The sequence below is a fragment of the Chinchilla lanigera genome, unplaced genomic scaffold (assembly GCF_000276665.1).
Source record: "Chinchilla lanigera isolate Chin_1 unplaced genomic scaffold, ChiLan1.0 scaffold00039, whole genome shotgun sequence".
Taxonomy (NCBI): Eukaryota; Metazoa; Chordata; class Mammalia; order Rodentia; family Chinchillidae; genus Chinchilla; species Chinchilla lanigera.
Window position 1 is genome coordinate 17,240,695 of NW_004955440.1, and position 23,431 is coordinate 17,264,125.

A 23,431-nucleotide genomic window follows, 5' to 3' on the forward strand; every position below is an offset into this window, starting at 1 on the left:
AGAGAGAGAGAGAGAGAGAGAGAGAGAGAGAGAGAGAGAGAGAGAGAGAGAGAGACAGGCTCTCACTACGTAGTTTCAGGATGGCCTTGAACTCAATATGTAGCCCAGATTAGCCTCAAGTTCCTGTCGCTCTTCCTGTCTCAGCCTCCCAAATGCTGGGATTACGTAAGTGCTGATCCTTGAAATAGAAATCTTGAGATTCCATCAAAATTCAAAAAGAAAACCAAACTGAGACCCAGCTCCACAGAGAACAAAGAAAGGTATTTAACAGCAGCAGTACCCCAGGAGAAATGACCCGATGTGGACCAACATAAGACAGGACTTTAACAGAGGCTTATTTGTTAGCTGAACATCTGTCTTCCTGCATTCCTCACCAGGGCTGCATTCCGCAGAGCTCACTTATCAGCCTAAATATAGACAGACTAAGCTGTTTGCTAGGACCTCAAAAGTTATTAAGTCCACTGCCCACTGCTGTCAGCTAAGCTATGTCTGAGAGCCCACTCGTGCAATCACATTTGCCCACATCTGACAGCATAAATCTACACAGGGCTTTCACACTGAATTAAACTAGAGCCTCCGTGGCAGGGAGCGGTTACTTAGTTACTCTGTTAGTGTCACTGTCAAGTAAAAACAATCAAATGATATTAGAACACAGGCTCTATTTTTATGAGGGGACTTTGACGTTTAAAAGCTATTGAATCATCAATTGGGTGTGGTGGCGTATGCCTGTAATCCCAGCATTCGGGAGGCTGAAGCAGGAGGATCATTGTGAGTTCGAGACCAGCTTGGGCTACAAAGAGAGCTCAAGGCCAGCCTGAACTGCATAGAGAGACTCTGTCTCAAACAGACAAAAAAACAAAACAAAAAAGCTATTGAATCATCAATCTGGCTAAACACTTCTTTTTTTCACATAGTTAATGCTGGTGATGGACACATTGCGTTAGCATTTGGGGTCATAAGCAAAAAACCCTTTGTGTCTCATCTTCAGGTTCACCCCTATTTTCTTTCCTTAATGGTTGAAATTATTAAGCAGAGTTTTCAAAAGAAAAGTGTCCCAGCTCTATTCACTCACCTTGCTCACTTGATTGGTTACTTTCTTGGCAAATTCTATATCTGGAGGGTCAGCCAGAGGCGTGAACTGAGACTGCTGTTCAGCGTGACCTTTTTTGTAGGCAACCTGACAAAATAAAAAAAAAAAACAAGGGTGCTCATGAACTGCAGCAAATTCTACTATTTCCTATGTTCCATTTGTTGGCATTTTTTAAAGGGATGATGTTCTAATCTGTGTTTGAAGTCTTCAGTTTTAGTGTATCGTGTTACCATAACCTGTTGTTCTGGGTGTTAGATACGCTTGTTCTTAGTATGGCTGGTTATTTCTAGTTCTTGAGACTTCTCTCTTCTCTAGGGCTGTTGGCCCTCGATCTGTTTCCTCCCGTTCGTTTTCATGCTATGATCTGTAACTGCAATTTTTTTTAACCAGCGACCTCAGCTCTCGACCTCCTGTCTTTTATCACCCCCTTGACCAATCTCTAGTTTTGGATCAGTTCAATCACACAGTAATGCTGAGTGCTACAGAAGAAAAATCACAAACGTATGAACAAGGCAATAATAAAGTGATACGCAGGGATAAGAGGGGGACACAGAGAGTAGAACAGAGGAGAGAGCCTTTGAACGCTAGTAGGAAATCCACGTGCCTGCCCGGAAGTACCTTCCGTGAGCGGCAATTGCTTGGGGCTCTGTGCCCAGGGCCCCCTGACTTGATGGTACCCGTCTGCTGCTTTATCCTCAGTGAAGGTCGAAGCGCCCGTTGCGTGTCTCTGGTCAGCCTGAGTGCCGGCGCCTGGTCTAGAGACCCCAACACCGCCCTCAGTTCTCCAGTCAGGCCCACCCCATTCCCAGCTTCCTCCTACACCTTTCCCACCCAGCCCTGCCTTCCCGTTCCCTGCGCTGGCTCTGAGGAGCAGCGCCCGCCCGCCACGGGGCATGGCCCGCACCCTCGGCGCCATTCCACCCCCTGCCCTTGGTACCCAGCTCTACGGTGCTCCCTTCTCTTTCTCCCAGCTTCAGTCCCTCCTCTTTCAGGAGCTCCTTCCCCTCACCCTACGGAAGGTGCCTGTCGCCTAAACATAGGCACAGTGCCCACGAGTCACAGTCCCCTCCGTCCGGCTCTTTCAGGTGCTTTCCCCACCAGTCTGAAATACTGCTTCCAGCTACTCACGGAGCCTCAGACACAATCAGCCTCAGTTTCCTCAGGGCCCGTGCATGCTGTTCCTTTACTCCAGAATATCCGAGCCCCCCCGCCACCACCCCGAGAAACTCTGCGTCTTTCCACAGCTCAGGGCTGCATGGCTCTTCCTCCCCAGCCCTCTCTGACTCCTGAGCAGATGCGACGCCCTTCCCTTGGGGTCCATTCAACATGGCCTTCTCTCTCATCAGGTGACACCGCCACTATTGTTTACACACCCACTCCCTTTTGGTCTGTGAGCTCTGGGGCGCCTGAGGAAAGTCCTCTCCTTGTGGCCTGCATCGTGCCTAACTAAAACGAAGGTTTAGTCCCCGGTTTCTGAATGTGTGTCTGTGTGTCTCCCAGACTGGTGCCCTGAGGGGAGGTCTGGAGGGCAGGGCTCCCCTCCCAGCGCCTCTACCACTCAGCTGGGACATGTCTGCAGATTATTTTTTCTTCTACACAACAGAATTCTTATTTAGTAAAAAAAGGAGTTAGATAATTGCATACTTTAACCAATTCTAACTATACCTTATCCTAATAATATCTATCTAGTGCATATAACAAAAGCTTTCATGAATATCAAATCAAATGGGAGATGAAAGACAGTTTCAAAGTGTATAAATTCTACAGCTAAATTGCTTTTCAGTAAGTGAAGGCTGTTTTAGGAAAAGGGGAAGAGGAATTTTCCATGGCTGGCTGTGTCCTTAGGGAGAAGACAACATTTAAACAGGAGAAATGCTGGTTAAGTGTGACATCCTGTCGAGAATTTCAGAGAAGTCAGCTCCAGAAGTCCTTATTTCTCAGGAACTTTGTTTAGAATCTTGTCTCATTAAATTCTAGCCTCCCCCCACCAATAGGGACTCTTGTTACATTGCTCAGTCTGGGCTCAAATTTGCGATCTTCCTGCTTCAGCCTCCCACAGTGCTGCGATTACAGGCATGTGTCACGATGCCATGCTCCGTCTATTTAGAATTTTGCATTTTAGGTCAGCTTCAAGAGTGTCTTAGTGTCTGCAAAGTTTCTGTCTCTATTTAGATAATAACGAAAACATGATAAGTAGAGTTAAGAGGGACACAAGAAAGGAGAGAGAGGAAGAGAGGGAGTGAGCAAGGGAGGGACTTAAATCCAAGCCCCCATCTCAAAATACATGTGCCTGCCCAGTGGCACGTTCTGTGAGCAGCAGTTTGTTTCGGGCATTGTGCCCAGTGACTGTAGAAACTTGTGGTGCTGACAGTAGTATTAATAGCCTTGCTAGAAGCTGATGCTTAGTGCATGCTGGGGTCTACACAGAAATAAAAGGTATCCCCTAACTGCCCAGTAGAAGTGGGGAGTATTTTACTTCACTATCGCATCCTCTACTGTGATATCTCCAAAACGTAGCAAGTTTCAGTTGTTGGAAGTCCACACACCAGAGGGCTGTGGAGGTAATCCCTCATCTCTGTTCTGCGGATAAAGGGAGATACCAGGAGATTAAGTGTCTCTCTGGAAACCTCCCCTAGGCTTGCATGACTTGGCATTCCTGATTCCCCTTCACCCTCTCCGTTGTTCCCTTCTCCTTTTGCAGGCGGCTTTCCAGATGTCCTAAGCGTAGGTGTCTTCCAACACTCTGTCTTTGACGTACATGCTCCTGCCTCCTCATACATTTTGTGTCTTCAGCAACTGCTTTTGTTTTGGTGACTTTTCAATACTAAGTTCTTGTCCTGCCCTCACATCTAAGCAATAGCATTAAATTCCTCGTTTACCCGTGGACGGCTTCCTCTGCTCCCTACATTACCTCAGGTCGGTTCCTTGCTCCACGGCCGCATCTCTACAGCAGGGCCCCACTCACCCAGACCCTCGGTCTGCGCATAAATCCGCCCTGACTACTTTCTCCCCTTCCTCTCCAGCTTTCAAAGTCATCACCACGCATTAACGCTTCTTATCTTCAGATTTCTTGCGTCTTATTCCCATCCTCTCTCTGACCTGTGTACGGTTCTAACATGACTTCTGCAAATTGTCATGATTTCTGTTTTTTCCTAGTCCTGCTCCACCTCGCTGTGCCAAGCAGAATGTCTCCAGATTCTATTTTTATCATATTGTTTTTCTCTCCAGGATCTCATGGCCTTCCTATTGCTTACCCTGTCATGTCAAAGCTATTTTGTCTGATTTTTGAGGCTGGCTCATAAGTCCCCACCAAGCCAAATACTAACAACATTTGCTTACGCTGTCCTCAGTGCCTCAGACTCATCTGCCCCCGTCCTTTGGTCTTGGCACTCCCTCCGCCTGAAATGCCTTCCACACCTTTCTTCTCCTTCGCTGCTCCTCCCTGGCTCACCGCCTCTGCTGGCCTCTCGGAGTGCTTGTATCCATCCTTTCTCCCAGCAAGTTATTACACTGATGAGTTGTGTTCTGATGTTCAATTTGTCTTGTTGTTTGATATGTAACATTTCATCTTATAAGCTTAATTAGAAATTCTCAGGGAAAATCACGAAACCTTCTGGTGATATTTTTCCAACTCACCAGGTGTCTATGCATACTACTTTTGATACATAACTATTGATCATTTGATGAAGACTTCATAATAGTACTATGAATTCATGAGATACAGAACCTAAAACCAAGCTTAAAAGGCAGGCAGGAGGTACTCACATACTAAGACTGTACCATGTACTAAATGACTTCAAAATTTTGCTAGGCTTTATCTCCTAACATGACCTATGGAAGGGTTAAAGTTTATCTGTGCTACATTCTAACAACCATATGGAAAGTGAGGTATAAAACAGGTTCACTAAGTTTACAGGTGATGTGACACGGGAGGCAATAAAAATCTGAACCCAGACACTGGAGACACCACCAACGGGCACACATAGCTTCAGTCCAGGGCAAGATGAAACCCTAGAATCCACTGGGAATAAATTTCCGTAAGTTTTCATTGTCTTGTTATTAAGTCTGTATTGAGTATAAGTCAAATAACATGGTGTTTTATGACACAGTGCTCTGCTAAAGACTAGAGCAACAATCTCTGCATTTTCAGTATGGCTTCCAGCAAGTCCCATGGTCAAGAAATAAAGTGTCTTGAAACAAGAGCTCCGCACAAGGGCTCTAAACGGGGCTCTCTGCCACTATTGCTCTCATTTCAATACTGAGGACTACCAAGTTTTTCAAGCTCCTCCAATATATAGCATTTGTGTTCTACGAAATTAAAATTCTGGCAAATGAGTCTACTGACTTTTTGCTAACTATGAATTCTCCTCTATGCACATCAGTGCCAAGGGCTTTTTATGGGATACCTACACAGAGATGTTCAACAGGGACACCAGCTAAGTTCCCGCAGAGCAAGAAGACAGCTTAGCCTTGATGATTGCTAGCAAAGCAAAACCTTAACAACACTGTTTCCTTAATAAATTTGCAAAGATAGTTGTGATTCTGACCGACATTTAGAAAATGCCACACCACTGTCACAGAATGACTTCAACCAGAGCCAAGGGCAAAGAATGAGGCACCCCCTAGAGCACTGGTCTTGCAGCCACAAGTCTAGGCTCCGCCACTGTCTAAGTGGGCTTAGATGCAGTGTCCTGACTGGGAGAAGGAAGAACTGAGCTAAGCGATATCTAATATAAGGTGTAAGTTATATCTAATACAAATGTAAATAAGATAAGATAAACTATGGTTTATCGTATAGTTCCAGACATGCTCCTCTGCCATGATGGCATTTAGTCTTTGGGACAGAAGTCCAGTGAATACCTGCAGAAGACGTCACCCAGACATCCCTGACTCCGCACTTTACTTACATCACTGAGAGCTTTCTGGGCCTGGGCAACCCTCCGCAGTTCCGGGCTGTCATTATACGGGTAAAACAAACTTTTGTCGGCGTCCCAGTCTTCAGTGTACAGTTTCTAAGTCAGAAAAGAGTGCAAAGGTATGAGAAAATGAGTTAATACTTCATGAGATACATTGCTCTAAACTTACTCACCAACGGTAAGGAACCGAGGGCAAGGAATGAAATGCACAGAGAACGCCCTCTTGCACCCAGTCCGAGGCACTCTTCTCACTAGCTCGTCCTGATGGGCCCGATTCGGGGCACATGTGCCTGACTGTGTTTCATCCCCCTTCGACCTTACCTGCCTCCTGCAATATGTGTGAGCACAAGTGTAAGGAACCAGGAAGCATTTCCTGTAGTTTCTGCCACAAAATAAGCTTCTAAAAAAAAAGTGACAGCCAGGGATATCCAAGGTCTGCGCGAAAACCTAGAACATTACTTTGTGGACATGTTCACTGCCTCTGAGGAGCTGGGCTCCGGTTCTCGAAGGATTTCTGTCCCTCAGCCCAAGAACTGTCCCTGACAGAGGCTCAGGCCGACTCCTTGGCAAGCCCATACCTGTGGTCCCACATGTCTCCAAACTATCACAAAAAGGTTTGGGAAGCTGTTTCAGACTGTGAGGAGTTTAGCAGGGGCTGCTCTAACGTGTGTGGTTGGATGACGCAGGAAGCAGACGTGGTAGAGCGGAGGCTCTTACCTTACTGAACATGGCTGTGTTCTTAATGGCCTGGACAAGTTCAGGGGCATCAGGGGGAAGCAGGTACTTATCCTTGGTGTCTTCCCAGTTCTGCTTGTATAAAACCTAGACAGGAAGAGCAAAAGAGCCACGGTAGACAGAAGAACTGGAGAACACAGGAAAAACAGTGAAGGTAGCCTCTCGCACAGGCTGCCCGCGTTACCAGAGAAATGTCGACCATGTCAACATCTTAAGCTACTTGACCTATATTAGTAGGCTCTTCTTGAAATTCTAATTTTTTTAACTGATGCAGGATGCTGATTCTCTATAGGCTTTTTTCAAAGTTTATGACCAATCACTGACTCAATCTGGCAGCCAGATACATGTCTTTTAACTTGGATGACATTTGAAAATGTTTTCTAGTTAGCTGCCTGCATTTTTGGAAATTTCTCATAAAATTTTATTTCTCATAAAAATTTAGTTCCTCAGAGCTTTGAAAGATAAAGAAACTCCAGGGACAGTGGGCGTGCACTGAGGCGCAGCCCTCTGGAGCTGAGTCGCTGCTGACCCTTTGGGCAAGGTATGTAATCTTTAATCCACCTCTCCCTTCTGGGGGCTGCTTCGGCCACCTGTGGAACCCCCTTAGTGAATGTGGACACTCAGTTAACCCTCTCCAGGAGACCAGTGAGCAGGACTGGGTCTGTCCATCTCTCCTTAAGACACAGCACAGGCAACACTGTGGGATACGGACTAAGCCAGCAGCCCATGCACCGTCTTACCTTGCTGACTTGCTGCGACACTTTCTTTGCATGTTCAATATCTTTGGCTTTTTCGTCCACATGACAGATAGTTTTAGCAACATCACCATCCATTCGATACTTAACCTGCAGAAATAGTGCAAGAGTAGAGTTCCTGATAAGCATGAACATGTGAGTATGTTAAAGAATATCATACAAGGACAGAGCATCAACCCACTGCATTTTAGCTGGGACTCTATGAGCTTCAAAGGGCTACAGAACATATGTATCTGCCACTGTCTGCTTTCATGGCCAAATGTCTACCTGGGTGCTCCCTAGGCTTACCGTGCTTCAGTGTGGAGGACCACAGTGTACTAAAGTCTCATCTCATAGTCTCCTCTTAAACTAACTGCTAAACCAAGCTTTTAGAAATAAAAAATTTCAAACAAGTCTCTGGGTTCATATTTACAGCAGCATAATCTCCGATCTCTGCTCTCTCTACCCTTTATTCTTGCTACATGTATTTACAGCCTGCAGTCCCCAGCCCTGGGCATGTCCTGGAAATGTCTCTCGATTCTAGCAGTGCAGCTCACCTCACTGAGTTGGTCTTGCACTTTTTTGATTCTGCGAAGTTCTGGAGTATCGGTTGTGCTGGCGTATGACTGTCCTTTTGCTTTCTCATAGCTCTCCTTGTATTTATTCTGAAAAGCATATCAAATGTTAGCCTCGAACTCCGTAAGAGAGCAGAAGAAATTTCAAACAGGAAACTCATCCCAATATGAGTTTTAAAAATCCCCCAAATTATAACAATTACCAGTTATAACAGCTTTCATTTTGCCTAGACATGCTCAGCAAAAACTAAAATAGATCTGTTAATTGCTCTCCCTAAATATGATTAGGTCCTGGAAATAGTGGAAAAAAAATTTTTTTTACCAATTATTGTCTTGGAAATATCCTAAAATGATTGTCTGGTTTTTTTGTTTGTATGCCCATAAAAAAGCCTGAATTTCAATTATTTTAGAAAATAAATACAGAAAATGAGTGAAATTTGAAAAGATTTGATTGCTAATACAATGCAAAAATATTCAATTCATAAATTATAGCTAAACCTCAGTGTTCTGAATAGCTGAAATGCAAGCCGAATTAACGGAAAGCCTAAATTATAGACTGTTTTGTAAAGGAATGCAATTTTATCATGTCGGCTAACTATAAAATGAATTCTTGTTTAGTAATAATATATATAATTGTCACTATTAAGGCTTCAAAGAATACTCGAGTGGAATGATCAACAAATTATGTTATTGGTTTAGTTACTAACCCCTTTAAAAATATTATAGAATTTTGCCAACATTCTGTTCAGAAAATCAGAAATTCTAGGTTCATAACGTCTGAATTGACAAAGTTTTATGGCAATACATTTACAAAATAATTTTCTGTCTTTGCTGAATACCACGGTGATTTTTTTTTTTTTTTTTTTGAGGCCAGAAAGTCTTGTTTTTTAAAAAACCTGCGTTAGGTCATCGGTTGTCCCCAGGAGTTAACACTTAACCAAAAGTGAGTATTTATTGGCCCTCCACAGCGGGATGCTTTAACGTGAACTTCTGTCTCATACACTCCAATGATCCCTGAGCTACGTTTCACGTTTTGAAGCCCTCAGAGGATGTGCAGTCTAGCTGCCTAGTGAGACTTCAGTCCAACATTAAAAAAATCAACAAATTAGACCAAATAAGATCAACTGAAATAGGGCTAAATGTGCTGCCAGTCAGTGTAGGCTGTGGGGCCGTACACGGGAATGTAAGGGTGAGAGACCCTCAAGCACAGCGCTTCTCAGCCTGGACTACACATGAGAAGCACCCTGGCAGCTTTTAAAAGTCCGTCTGCACAGGCTTGAGCCTTGAACTAATTAAACTAGAATGGCCAGAACATTCACAGTTTTAAAGTTCCTGGGGGCGTCCACTATGTAGCCATGATTTTAAAACCGCATATTTCTAGAGTGTACAACCATTCCGATTCTCAATTTCAAATCAGTTCTTAGCTTCTTCTTGCCTTTCTAAACTACAATGTTTTTCACTGTATATCTCTTAGACACCTTCCTACATATTCGGAGCTATTCTGTTTAAGAGGCTGTGCCACTCAGACATATTTTATTTGTATTTTTTTTTATTTTAAAGAGAAAAGAAGAAAACCAAAATAACAAAGACAAAAACAAAACAACACAAAAAACTATAAAATGATACAGAATTTCAAAACAAGATGATGGGAAATCAACAATGGTTGTTGAATTATTTTAATCTTCAAAGTTGTTGCTCAGATTAACAGATATAGGTATGCAAGATTGAGCAAACAATTAAACAAGTAACTGTTGTTTAATTAACAATTAAACAATTGAGCAAACAATTAACTGCTGCTTTCAACAAACCAATAGAAATTAGTAGTAAAATTATCATGGCTATCTTTACATTAGTATATACATATATATATTTCCCTTCCTTCTTTGTTTTCTTCTTTCCCTCATCCCAGTTGTTCTTTCCTATTAAGCAGTTTCTTTCCTTTTCACAATATCTATTGTACCTTTCAGATTTTATTTACTCTTTCAGGTTCTTACACTAGGGAGACAATCCAAAGTTTACACATGTGAGTCTGATTTATTTCACTTATGAGTATGGTCTCTAGTTGCATCCATTTACCTACAAAAGCCTTGAGTTTATCTTTCTTTATAGCTAAGTAGTACTCCACTGTATAAAAAATACCACATTTTTCTTATCCATTCCTCAGCTGATGGGCATTTGAGTTGTTTCCAAAATTTTGCTATGACAAATTGTGCTGCTATGAACATGGGTGCACATATATCATTGTGGTATGATGTTTCTAATTCTCCTGGGAAAATACCCAGAAGGGGAATGGCTGGGTTAAATGGGACCTCTAGTCCTAATTTACTGAAGAATCAGACTGATTCCCACAGGGGTTGCACCAGTCTACACTCCCACAGTGGAGAAGAGTTCCTTTTTCCCCACAGCCCCTCCAGCATTTGTTGTTGCTTCATTTCTTGATGGTAGTCATTCTTACTGGGGTGAGATGCAATCTCAGTGTTGTTTTAATTTGCATCTCTCAAATGACCAATGTTGCTGAACATTTTTTCATGTATTTATTTGCCATTTGTATTTCTTCATCTGCAAAGTGTGTATTCATCTCAGATGCCCATTTTTCGGTTGGGTCTTTGAATTTGGGGTTTTGAGTTTTTTCAGTTCTTTATATGTTCTAGATAGAAGTCCTCTGAGGGACAAGTGGCTGAAATTGTTTCCCACTCTGTGGGTTGCCTTTTCACTCTATTGGTGATTTCCTTTGAAGTACAAGAGCTTTTTAATAGGATGAGATCCCACTTTTTAGTGGGATGAGATCCCAGTTGTTGATTTTTTGAAGTGTTTCCTGTGCAGTTTGGGTTTTGTTCATGAAGACTGCCTAACCTTACGTCTTCAAGATTTTGACCTATTTTCTCTTCCAGGAGATTTAGTGTTTCTGCTTTAATATTTAAATCTTTGATCCATGTTGACTTTAGTTTAGTGCATGGTGATAGAGATGGGTCTAGTTTTAGTCTTCAGCATGTACACAGCCAGTTTTTCCAGCATCACCTATTAAAGAGGCTACTGTTCTTCCAGTGAACATGTTTGGCCCCTTTGTCAAAAAAAGGTGGCTGAGTGTGTTTGTAGTTGTGTCTGCATCTTCTAGTCTGTTCCACTGGTCTTCAGGTCTGTTTACCATGCTGATTTTATCACAGTAGCTTTGTAGGATAATTTTAAGTCAGGGATTGTGATGCCTCCTGACTTGTCTTTGTTGCCCAGGACTGCCCTTGCTATTCTTGGTCTCTTCTGGTTCCAAATGAAATTTAAGACTATTTTCTCACTTCTGTGAGGTATGTTAATATTTTGATCAGGATTGCATTAACTCTGTATAACAATTTTGGAAGCATGGCCATTTTCACTATGTTGGTTCTTCCTATCCATGAACAAGAGATATCTTTCCATTTTCTGATATCCTCTTCAGTCTCCTTTTTCAGAGTACTGTAATTTTCAATATATAAATCTTTTACTTCCTTTGTTAGATTGATTCCTAAGTATTTCATTTTTTTGGATGCTATTGCGAGGGGTGTGGTTTCCCTAATTTCTCTCTCAATAAGTTTGTGTACAAGAGTGCTATTGATTTTTGAGTACTAACTTTATATCCAGCCATGTAATTGAATTTGGTTATTAACTCTAGGGGTCTATGGGTGGAGTTTTTGGAGTTTTCTCTGTACAGTATCATGTCATCTGAGAATAATGATTATTTAACTTCTTCCCTATCATTATTCTTTTTATTTCTCTCTCTCATCAGACATATTTTAAATATGTGTTTTTTAGCTTCCATTAACTGATCTCAGTTAAATTTATATTTATTATTTCATTATTCTAGATTGGCTGATCATGATTGAATATCAATAAATGTTTTATAATTGGCCTTATGCTTATTTTGCAGAAATAATTTCAACAAGGATGCCTGCCCTAATGTGTACAAATGTATTATATAAAATAAAAAGCCAAGAGTCACAAGAAAAGAGCTTATGTTTCTGCAAGATGAATTTTTGTTTCATTCAAGGTCAAAACAAAAACCCAACCAGCATCCAGGGCGGTTTGTTAAGATTGGTAACTTCTTAATAATAAAACCAGTTTAGAAAGAGTTTGAAACTTACTGGGCTAAATAGATTCTGCATTTTCTGACTGTGTTCAATGTAGGGGGTCATGAACTTGGAAGAGTCAACCTTCTTTCGGACGACCTTCTTCCTCTGTTTCGGCTCTGCCGGTTCTGGCTGTGGCAGTGTTGTTGTGAAAGTTTCTGATTGGTCATAGCCGGGTATTGTCCTTGTAGTCGTAGTTTCAATGACTTTTGTTATTGTCTGGAAAATTGACATACAATTCAACACCATTATCAAAGTGAAAACAGTGTTATAAAACTGTTGGTAATATTAGTCTAACTTCAAGTCAGATTCACATTCCTGGTGTTATGTCTGAATATCTAAAACAGGACAAGGCAGGAAGGCACACACTCTATTCACATGAAGGCACAGTATGTTCCATAACTATGAATGCTGATTGCAACATTGCCTTAAAGTTACATTTGCAGAAAGACAATCAAACACTTTAAGGAAATGCAAAGAATCAGAAGTAAAATATTCTTAAGCATTTGAAAATCTTAAGCTTTCTTGATAAGATAAAAGGCAAAAAGTTAAGACAAACAAAAAAATTTAAACTCTTGACTTTAACATTAACTTTTAATTAAATAAGAAGAAATTGGGTGCATTTCTTGTAGACATTTAGGCACTATTCTTTATACTACGAGATAAAGAATAATAAACTTAAAAATGGATCACATATTATTAATATTATAAGTGATCGCCATTCCCTTGGTTTAGCCAGTTCATGAGTATGAACTGGAGTGGCATTTACACGGATAAATGCTTAGCCGGAGAAGAATAATGATGACAACACACTTTAGTAATTATTTTCACAACAGACTTGTCCAGGCAGTAAGTGGGAAATGACTGTTTCTTACAACAGGATATCATGAAAAAAAGTAGGACCCAAAGACTGAATCTAGTCCAAGACTTAAGACAGTATAAGAAAAGAAAATAAGCACCCAAGTCATCAATCCATCTCATAACGTTCCTCCTCTTAAAATATCAGCTGTACCAATTTTAGTATATGTGCTTTACAGCAAGCACTCATCTGTACCAAAGGAAGGATCCTGGCATCGATTATGAAAAGAAAAACAGTGCAGCAATTGTACAGACGTGAACATTGCCCCCTGTGCTGTCAGGTCGTTGTCCATAGGGTGCTTTCCAGACACCGTTACTAACGTGTGGCTAACAACGGGAAACCAACCGGTTTCCAACATTTGCTGATACTCATTCCCTTGCAGCCACAGGCTCTGCGCAGGCTCAGGGGTAACTATCCAGATTACTGCTTCTTGGGCCGGGGATTTAGCTCAGCAGCATAAGCACCTGCCTGGCGAGTGCAAGGTCCTGAGTTCAATTCCCGGGACCAAAAAAAAAAAAAAAAAAAGAAACCAGATTATTGTTTCTCATGTTCCAGGCAGAACAGCTCCATGCAGAAAATGAAATGCTATGAGGAAGGGATTTCACTGTGGTGGGGAAATGAGTTTGAACTTGGGATATTTACAGGAACGGCTGTCTCAAAATTTATAATGTGCCAAAATCTGAGTTGCATGTCACTGATCAGGGACAAAGTCCCTGGTGGCAGAGACAGCATCCTACAAATTACAACTCTACACAGTGGAATTGCTGATCTCCATGCAATTCATGCTGGTCACCAAGGCCATCCCTCCTGTTACAGGTGCAGAGTGGTGACTGCCACCAACATTACCCTAACTAGCAACAAGCACACGCACAGTCACATGGGCCCTGAGGGAAACCATTCCCTGCCAGCTTAGATGAGCTGAATAGCAAAAACAGGGAAATAACCTGTCAAACAGGTACCATTTGCTCATTTAATACAAACATCTGGGCACAGGCAGGTGGTTGATCCTCCTTCCTCAGATGCTGTTTCACCATCTTTGCAACCCTAGGAGTCTGGGAGGGAGAAGGTCCCTGGGGAGCTAAGGAGAACAAGCGCATGCAGGTACGGAGCGGACCTTACCTCTCCTGGCACCTCTTCATACACTGTCTCCTCTGTGTAGTACTGGAAATAGAACACACAGGCATCACCGTGAGAACCAAAGTGGAGCGCGCCTTTCCCCTGCCTCAGTGAGCCCTAGGAGCTCTCACCAGCCCAGTTGGTTCACAGTCTCTGTGGGAAGTGGGCGAGGGAGCCTTTCCTCTTTGGAGACCCCGGTCTCCTTGTAAAGCTTTAGAAACACTAAAGTGAAGCCATCCAACGGGACAAAAAGCTGCACGTGATGAGCCAGGGGCCCAGGCGGGTTTCCATACAGGGGAAGCTATTTTCCTGGGACAAGTAATATTTTTTTCTTATGAAACCCAAGACAGAATTTCCTTAGGAAAGAGTACAACAGTGATATCTTGAGTGTGTGGTTTGGGCAAAAAGCAACTATGATAAAACTCACTCTTTACTAACAGTAAAACAAAACAGAATCCCCAGTGTGAATAATTTTTATGGGATTTTATTATGGGAGTAATAAGATCCAAAGTCACATCCGCATCTCAGTTATTCCTCTATCCCTCTGGTTAGTAAGCAGTAAGTTTTCTGCAGTGACAGATGACTCCTTTTCAATAGTGCAATGGTCCTAAACAGGCTGTGAAGACAACTGGTAAATGCCAGAAGAGAGGGGAAAGGTGGGTCCTCAGCACAAAACGTGGGCAAGACAGGTTGCAAGCCTGCTCCTGATGACGGTGAGGTGCCTGTCCTCTGGATCTGAGACTGAGTCTACTTTTGTTCTACTTCTGACATCACTAGCAATAAATAGATGCAGATGACAGGGACTGGCTGACATTTTGTTTGAGATGTGTAAGAAGAGTGGAATCCTGCCTTGGCCTCACCCCGCTGTGCTGGGCAAGCAGGCGGGAAGGCACATGTAGGCCAAGGCCACAAGGAAAGGGGGAAAGTGAAATATTTGGCTCATTGTCTCAGTCAAGAAAATTCATAATATTCCATGCTTGATTGTTCTTCTTCACGACACCAAAGCACGTGTGTTGGGGGCGCGGTGCTGAATTCCAAAATTTCGCTCAGTGGCTTCCTTTCTTCAGCCCTTAGTTCCTTGAACTCTCATCAAAATATCTGGCCATTGTCAATGTGCCGCTTGCTCTATTCTGCCTATTATAAGTTTTATAAAACTCACCTACTGTCCCTCAGATTTCTGTTCTCTTTATTCTTGTACTATTTTTAAAATTTTAAATATATGTATTTTTCTACATATCCATATCAGGAATCACATGGACGGGACAGAGAATTGTTCTTTCACACTTGTAACTTCAGCACAAGAGAAACGCCATCTGGACCCTTTAAAAATACTATTTGATGCCTATGACACTTGCAGCCATTTGTGTAGTCATGGAAAACATGACTGACTGAAAAGAAATATCAAAGTAAAATGAATGATTCCAAGTATTTTGGATTTTCTTAGCCTCCGAGTATAAAAGCAGCTCTTCGGAAGTCAGCCAAATTTAACTTTGCTGGGCTCTCACCATTGGTAAATACATCTTAGAAATAAGCTTACCAAAAAAATGAATAAATAAAAAGGAACATTATCAAAATGGGTGGCATTAACTTGTATGCCAAATCTCACCTGATTTTTTTAGATCTGTGCTGATAATTAGATAGTACATCTTTGCCTCTTTCTTTCCAAGTTTAAGTTTAAATAGACAGTGACAGTAAAATTTTATTTCAGATGCCCAAGGTCCCTAGGAGATATATTTTTAAAGCTCGTTCCTGTTTTTGAACTCTTTCCTGACCAATTTTCTTGAATCTGCCACCCTTCCATTCTCATGATCCGTTCTGAGACCAAAGAGACCTCAGCTCTGCACTTTGTGGCAAGCGGCCTATTCGTTTGGCACCTGCTGGTCAGACCCAGCAGCAGTAATAGGAACAAAATGGTAAGGATGGGTTGTCTAAAAATAGCCCTTTCCATTTTTATAGCTAGTTAAATCACTCAAGTCTAGCACTAAGGACAATTTGCAGTGACAAATGAGCACAATTATTTTAAGAAAGGCAAGGAATATTTAAGTTGGAGGCTTAAAAATGTTCTTGACATTATCACCATAGAAAGGCAATTTAATTTATAATTGCATTAATGTTGTATAGTGATAATTCTGACTCTTAGGGATACACACTACTGAGGATTTTTTTTTTTTTCTGGTACCAGGAGTCGAACTCAGGACGTCGCACTTGCCAGGCAGGCGCTGTGCTGCTCAGCTAAATTCCCAGTCCCACTACTGAGGATATTGACCATGCAGAGGGTGATAATGGTGTGTAACCCAGAGAGGTTACATACTACACTGTATGAGATCCCATCTGTTTTTTTCATATATTCTTCAGTAATAAAGGTGATTTTATTTATCAAATAAAAGTTTTCCATATCCAAATATAGACTAGTTACCTAAAATAATTTTCCAAAGACAAATTTTGGCATTTTCATCTGAAATTCAGCTTTGAGTACCTCTTATAATTAATTTGTCTTATTAAGAAGCACAGATTTTCAAAACTGCCTCCAAGTTCCATAGGGCCTTGGAGATTTTCATATGTTTACATTATCACCATTAAATGGAAATTAGTAAGCACTTCCAGATTTGTGGGAGTGGATTTATATGGACAATAACCCCAAGCCTGATTTTATTTCTAGAATGTTCAAGTAAGAGCGGATGAGCAAAAACCATAACATGGTCAAAACAAAATTATATAAACCATAAAATAAGTAATTAATAATTTTACAAAATGCATCAGATGCCCACCAGTAATGTGGAAGAAATTCTTCAAGATACCTACTATGGTCTTTGCTCTTATTAAATATTCAAAAGCAAAAGCCAGTCTTGCTTATTTGGGTAAATATAGCGGTGTTGGTGAGAAGGTGGCTCCAACTGTAACTTGTGACCTTCCCAAGTGCACTTGCACGTTTCTGTGTTCGTGGGCTTGTGTGTACGGATATGAAGTCCCATAGACTTGATTATTCTGGATATGGAACCCACACTGCCCTGTCGCGTAGCTCACTTTGCCCTACCATTGTGCAGACGCTGAGGAACAGAGTCAGTTTTCACTTTTCAGAACTCTGTCTTCCCTCCTTGGTCACTTTGATCTTTGGTGTTGAGGTAGGAAATAAAGCAGTTTTAGAAAAAAAAGTGAAAACTGCCTATACTTCATACTCTGGCTTTTTTTTTTTTTTTTTTTGAGTCTGAAGAAAAGCAAAGAATGTGAAACACTAATATTTCCATTCAATTCTAAATCCCACATAATTATAGTGAAACTGAATGTAAAATATTCCTTTCTTAAGATTTAATGATGACTCTTTGTAAATTGTAATAGACAATGTTTTTTTTCAAATGATTGATTCACCTACACAGATCTTATTGTCACCACATAAAATACTTTCCTGTCAGAGTTGACTTTTTAAAAATCTTACCTCCACCACCTCCTCATACTCTTCGTCATCCGCCATTTTCCCAGAGTAGTAGCGGCACCTACAAGCTTTCCATATTCCACACAAATGAAAATACATTAGAATCCATCCTTGGGACCAAACTGACCTTACATAAAGTAGAATTTAATACCCCTCTGGTATACATCTCACATATTCCTGCCCACTAAGAGAAAGAAACATTTAAAGTAGAAAATTAAACAACAGAAGACTCCAGTATCTCCTTCCTGCTTTCCTCAGGAGCATGTTGAGTACGGTTACTTCTATGACACTGGCTTCATTAAAGTTATAAAAAGGAGACTGAGGCAGGGAAGTGAGAGAGTTTGGATTCATAGAACAGACACTTCCAAACACTCGGAGTGAAACATTTTCAAAACAAAATTTTCAGTGAAAGAACCTTCTCTTCTGTCACCCCCAACTCTGAGAAGGCTCATTTAACTTCACATAGCTCTGGTGCACACATTTCACATTAGACAATGTAAAAAATAATCCATCGATAAATTTTAAAAGCAAAAATAGAAACCTCAAGGCAATGTGGTTATTCTCTTTCGGAAAACCATTGGTTTATACGGATTTTTTTTCTTTCCTTTTCTGTAGCTCCTGTTCAACCCTGAAAAACAACAAAGTTTTAAAGTATTGGTTGAAGTACTTATAAGATTGTAGGACTTTGGCCCAAGCTTCTAACCCAGGAACTAAAGCAAAGATCTCTCCAGCCCTTCGCAGCCTGACGCCGGCCAGTGGGACTCCTCACATAAGAGGATGATGGCTCAGAGCAGCTGCCCCTCTGCCCAAAGATGCTTGCCCTGTAAACCAATACCCCACAGTGGCTGGTTTTGTTAAGCTAGCGAAACTGCCACTCCTTCTGAGGCAAATGAAGCCCAGTAGAGCAGGATAAATATAGGAACGTAGAACATAGATCCTTTTTCAAACAAATATATTTAGGAAAAAACTTGACGACCAAAAGTGAAAAAAAAAAATCTTGCTACACAAAGAGAGCTAACTTGACCAAGCCATAATCTGGTTAGGGTAGGACTTGACTCTAATCAGAAACTCTACATGTCAGATATTAATAGGGCCTTTGTAGGGCACTGGGGTTACAGACTTGCTACCGCATTACCGTCATTATTTTCCCAGTTAGGACCCCAATTTTTGAAAACTACTTCAAAGGAAGTTGTGGCACGTCTACTGAGAGAACACTACAGAAAAAGACATGAACTGGCCTTACCTTCAAGTTATCAAATAAACCTCCTCAGCAGCAAATCCTCTCCCAACTCTCCCCTCCTGAGAACCCCAGGCAAAAGCCAGCGTGGTGCCTGTGCTCGGAATTATGTGGCAGGAGCAGCCAATCAGATTTTGAGTTGCTCAAATTTCAGAAGCTAAATATACTGAGTGATCTTCTGAAAAGCACCTGTTCATCAGTTCCACTAAAGGATAAAGGGTAACAAACTGCTTGCTTAGAACAATTCAAATGTAGTGGGATTTCACCTTGTTCCCAATCTCCGAGGGTCCCCCTTCGGGTTCATTTTTCATTTGCTCCAGTCTCACTCAGCACCCTCTCATGGAGAAGAGCTTAGAGAACATGAGCGTGGCTGTGGGGACCTCGGCTGCCTCCCGACGGCTGCTGCGCTCACACCATTGTCCATGTTCCGCGGAGGTAAACACACTCACCCTGCTCACGCTCACCAGGTGAGCCACCAACAACTCACCGCTGTGATGTGAGAAACAGATCACACCGGGTTGTCCAAACACGATTTTAAAAAATGTAGTGAATGAGATACAGGTAAAATTATCTACGGGGTTGCTAGGTAGGAGACACCGCCAGAGTATCGCTAGGTTAGGCCTCCCTCTTTTTCTGTTGCTAACCCGAGGCTTGCGCCCACCTCCTGCTCATTACCTCCTCCTCCCAGGGCCAGCCGGCTGTCAGGAAGACCGACCCTCTCTGGCGTCCCTGGCTTACGGATCTCCCATTAACTTGTGGCTCCTGGCTCCTAGAAGCAAAATGTGGACGTAGGCCCGAAAGTCTTCACTGCTGTGCAGCAATAGAAAGATGGGAAATCAGTAAGTTAGCACTCTAGTGGGAGAAAATACGTGCTCTTGGGCAATTCAGAGGGTAAGAGGGTTACTTTGTAGAAGTCATCTAACTTACATTTTGTTTTGCTCCTTAACTATTGTTGTTGTAGTTGTTGTTTTCTCTGTTTTTCTTGACACAGGGTCTCGCTATGTAGTTTGATCTGACCTTGAACTCATTATGGAGCCCAAGCTGGCCTCGAACTCGCAGCGATCCTCCTGCCTCGTTCTCCAGAGTGCTGGGATTTCGGGTGTGCACCACCACGACGGACTGCACCTCAACTTTTTTTAAATTTAAAATCTAATTCTGTCTCCATGCCCTTACACATAGCACAGCTCTCAGAAGCTGTTGCAGCACAGAGCATTGCTATTTTTCTGGTTTGCTCCTGAATTAAGGCAAAATCTCATGGGCCATTCATATGTTGATATACATTAGAAACTAAACATATTGTAATATGCAGTTTTTTACAGTTAAATGTTATGTAGTAGTCTCATATTCAAGATATTTCTCTGTTCTTCCTTTCCATGATTCTTCTGGTGGTAAATAATATTTAACATCATTTTGTTGTGCTAATTCTACCTGTTCATCTTGTGTGTTCTCATAGGTCTCAGGGCCCAGGGGTGTTGGTGTAATAGGAGATCATTCACTCAGTAGCTGTAAACAAAATTATATAAAATAAATAATAAGCACAGACCTTCTCAAAGGTAGTAAGTGTTATGTTTCAGGTATTTTTAAGAGGAATATTAACATAAATCTAAACTGGCATGGTGGTGCACAGCTATAATCCTAGCACTCAGGAGGCTGAGGCAGGAGGATTGCTGTGAGTTCAAGGCCAGCCTAGACTACATAAGTGATTTCAAGGCCAGCCTGCTACATAGCGAGACCTTGTCTCAAAAAAAACCCACCCAAATAAAAAACCCATAAATTTATATATTGAACAAAATATATGGGCATCTTTGATGAAAATTCACTTAGATATATCCTACTCTATTTCTCACAATAGGTAGAGTATAATTTGTTTAACCATTTCTTCATTCTTGAGCATTTAGGTTGTTTTACCTTTTTTAGACTTTGAAAAAACAAAACACAGTAAGCATTCTTGTACATTATCTTTGCATATTTATATGAAGTATATCTGTAAGAGAAAATTCTAGAAGTAAAATTACTGACACGGAAGACATGTGCACGTTTCCAAAATTGGTAGAGATTGTCAAGTCACCGTGTCAAACAGCTGCACATTTTGGTGATGTCAGGAATTGCTAGCTTTGTAAAGTTTGTATAATCTATTGGGACAATACTCACTCTGCTGATGTAGGGTGAGTGTCTGCACACCTTGGCCCGCACTTCATATGTGGAAACCCAGTGCTCCGACGCGACAGTGTTCAGAGCTGGGGTGGGGGTGCAATGGGGTCATGAGGGTGAAGCTCCTGAATGATTTTAATTCCCTATAGCAGAGGCCACAGCAGGGCGTGGTAGTCCCTGGCGTGGTAGTGCGTGTCTGTAGCTCTAGCACTCTGGGAAGCTGCAGCAGGAAGATCAAAAATTGGAGCCTAGCTGGACAATTTAGTGACTTAGAGAGACAATCTCAAAAAACAAAAAATAAAATTAAGAAGGGCCAGAGATGTAGCTCAGTGTGCAGAGGCACTGGGCTTGAGCCCGAATGGGGCAGGGTGGGTAGAAGGCCCCACAGAACTGCCCTGCCGGCTTCCTACCTCCCGTTGATGCCCAGAGTGGACTTTCCACCTCTGGAAACCTCGTGAGAACCCAACCATGCCGGCAGCCTAACCTCGCCCTTCCAGCTCCTGAGCTGTGAAAGTAAATTTCTGTTGCTTCTGTCACTCAGTTTAGAGTTTTTCTATTCTAACAGACTAAAACACTCTTCATATGTTGCTTGAAAATATTACAGCAGTCAAAAGAGAAAATACTATGGCAGTAAAGATGAACAGGGCCAGGGATATAGCTCAGTGGCACAGCGCCTTGCTTGGCAAACTCAAGCTCCTGAGTTCCATTCCTGGTACAAAAATAAAAAAGATGAGCAGAACCCCAAACTCCACTTATGGGGAAATAAGTAGCCCAGGATCAGGGTCTGACAAGTTAGGAGGCCAGAATTCGGCCTACATAAAAACACCTTGACTTAGATCTCTTAGGATCAAACCCCTCTAAGAGAAAGTCCCAAGGCTCCAGTTAAATTGGACTGCTGAGGCACATGAAGAGTGAGTCATAGGAAGGCTAGTTGTGCTTTCACCCCGGCTGCACGGAGGCAGGTGCGTCATCAAGCAGCTTCCATTTTCTATGTACTCACCCTAAATTAAAACATTGCCATGGCCTTAGTAACTCCGCACATGTCATTCTGGAATTATGCCCTCGAGGGAGAAAAGAGCGGTTCCACCTTCAGGAACAAACAGGGATAAACTGACACACTGATGTACTAATGGCTTTTTATTGTATGCTTTAGCTGTTGATAAATGTTAGTTATTGCTATCTTTATTGCTAATCTTTGTATTTTATTGTAGTTTCCACTCTACTCTGTATTCAGTAGAAATAATAAAATATCATTAAGCTTCTGGAATCAGACAGCAATGTGTCTAAAATTTTATGAATCACTAGGGGCTTTAGTATAAAACAAAGCAGGATACAGTTAGGTGCCAACAGCAAAACTTCAGAGAAACATTTATTCTGAGCTGATTCAAAACGCTTCTGTTTCATGGTCATTTGGACTCTGGAGAGGAGCTGGAGCAGGCGGGTAGGGTGGACGGGACGCTGGGCAAAGGCACCTTCAGAACCATGTGGGAACCTGGCAGGGATGCACGGACACAGTGTGCAAAGTGAGGAGGAGCATTTTCCCAGGGTGAATGGCAATGTGTCCCTTACTGTAATAAGAAGTGTTAGGTTTTACAATTTTAAACATTCATTGTGGTTTCGATTCCCCCTTGTATGCACATCACTGACGGGGCGGATAGCTGTCCGAGCTTCTCATTAGATCCACCTGCATCTCCCCTCTTCCTCAGGGTTCGTCACTTAAACTCATCTCTCTGAATCTTTTTGTTAACTACACCTGCGCACCTTTGGCAAACTCTCCTGCTTCTTCTCCCCGGGTTTTCAGTCGCAGCATCCTCTGTTAGTTCCTGCCTGGGAAGAGGCGGCGTTGGCTGTCTTCATACGAACCCCGTGTCCCACACAGAAGCCTGGCCTCGCCGCCGGCGGCCAGTGCAGTCCTAGCTGTGTAGTTCACGACTCCCTCTGCGTGACCGCGATTTGCCAAAGGCTGCTCGCGGTGAATTCCACACACAGCGATTGTTTCCTCTTCCTACGGAGGGGTTTTCTGAGCTGCTATGTTTCCTCTGCCCCTTTTGCTTTCGCCCTCGGCTTAATTTTTCTGGACAAGGGGGTCAAGCGCCCCTTCTGCATGTCTGTGCGGCACCGACCAGAGCAGAGGCCGGTCGCCACGTGCACCTAGCGCACACTGAAGGTGTGGGGAGTGTGGCTGCAAAACTGAGTGTGTCTGTTCCGCTGACTTTAACTCCACAGCTGCCGGCCACAGTGCTGGGCAGCGTGGCCGTAGGCATTTACCGCTGATTACCAGACTGCCCGCCCTAATCTGCCCTCGATATTCTCAGAGACATCAGGCCTGCAGCACTGGTCAGTTTTCTCCTCCATAAAGACTCTTTTTGCTTTCCTTCCTTTCCAGGCCGTACACTTTGAAGGAAGTCACTATGCACACCCAAGCCTGGGGATGGGGAATCTTGCTTTTTCCTTAAAGGTAGGGAGACCACTCAATTGTTTGGAATTCTTC

The 23,431-nt window shown here is 42.4% G+C and overlaps 1 protein-coding gene across 1 annotated transcript in view; it reads right to left on the minus strand.

Annotated features, from left to right (window-relative positions):
- Neb (nebulin) overlaps positions 1 to 18,864 on the minus strand; it is a 199,256-nt gene extending 180,392 nt beyond the window's left edge. Inside the window, exons 1-10 of the mRNA XM_013517490.1 lie at positions 18,796 to 18,864; positions 18,094 to 18,180; positions 17,556 to 17,620; positions 14,126 to 14,167; positions 12,163 to 12,366; positions 8,033 to 8,140; positions 7,482 to 7,586; positions 6,724 to 6,828; positions 5,998 to 6,102; positions 1,073 to 1,177 (exon numbers count right to left, since the gene is read on the minus strand). Of these exons, the coding sequence (XP_013372944.1) occupies positions 1,073 to 1,177; positions 5,998 to 6,102; positions 6,724 to 6,828; positions 7,482 to 7,586; positions 8,033 to 8,140; positions 12,163 to 12,366; positions 14,126 to 14,167; positions 17,556 to 17,591 (810 nt within the window). The 5' untranslated portion in view covers positions 17,592 to 17,620; positions 18,094 to 18,180; positions 18,796 to 18,864. The remainder of the gene's footprint in view (positions 1 to 1,072; positions 1,178 to 5,997; positions 6,103 to 6,723; positions 6,829 to 7,481; positions 7,587 to 8,032; positions 8,141 to 12,162; positions 12,367 to 14,125; positions 14,168 to 17,555; positions 17,621 to 18,093; positions 18,181 to 18,795) is intronic.
- Positions 18,865 to 23,431: the final 4,567 nt, after the last annotated feature.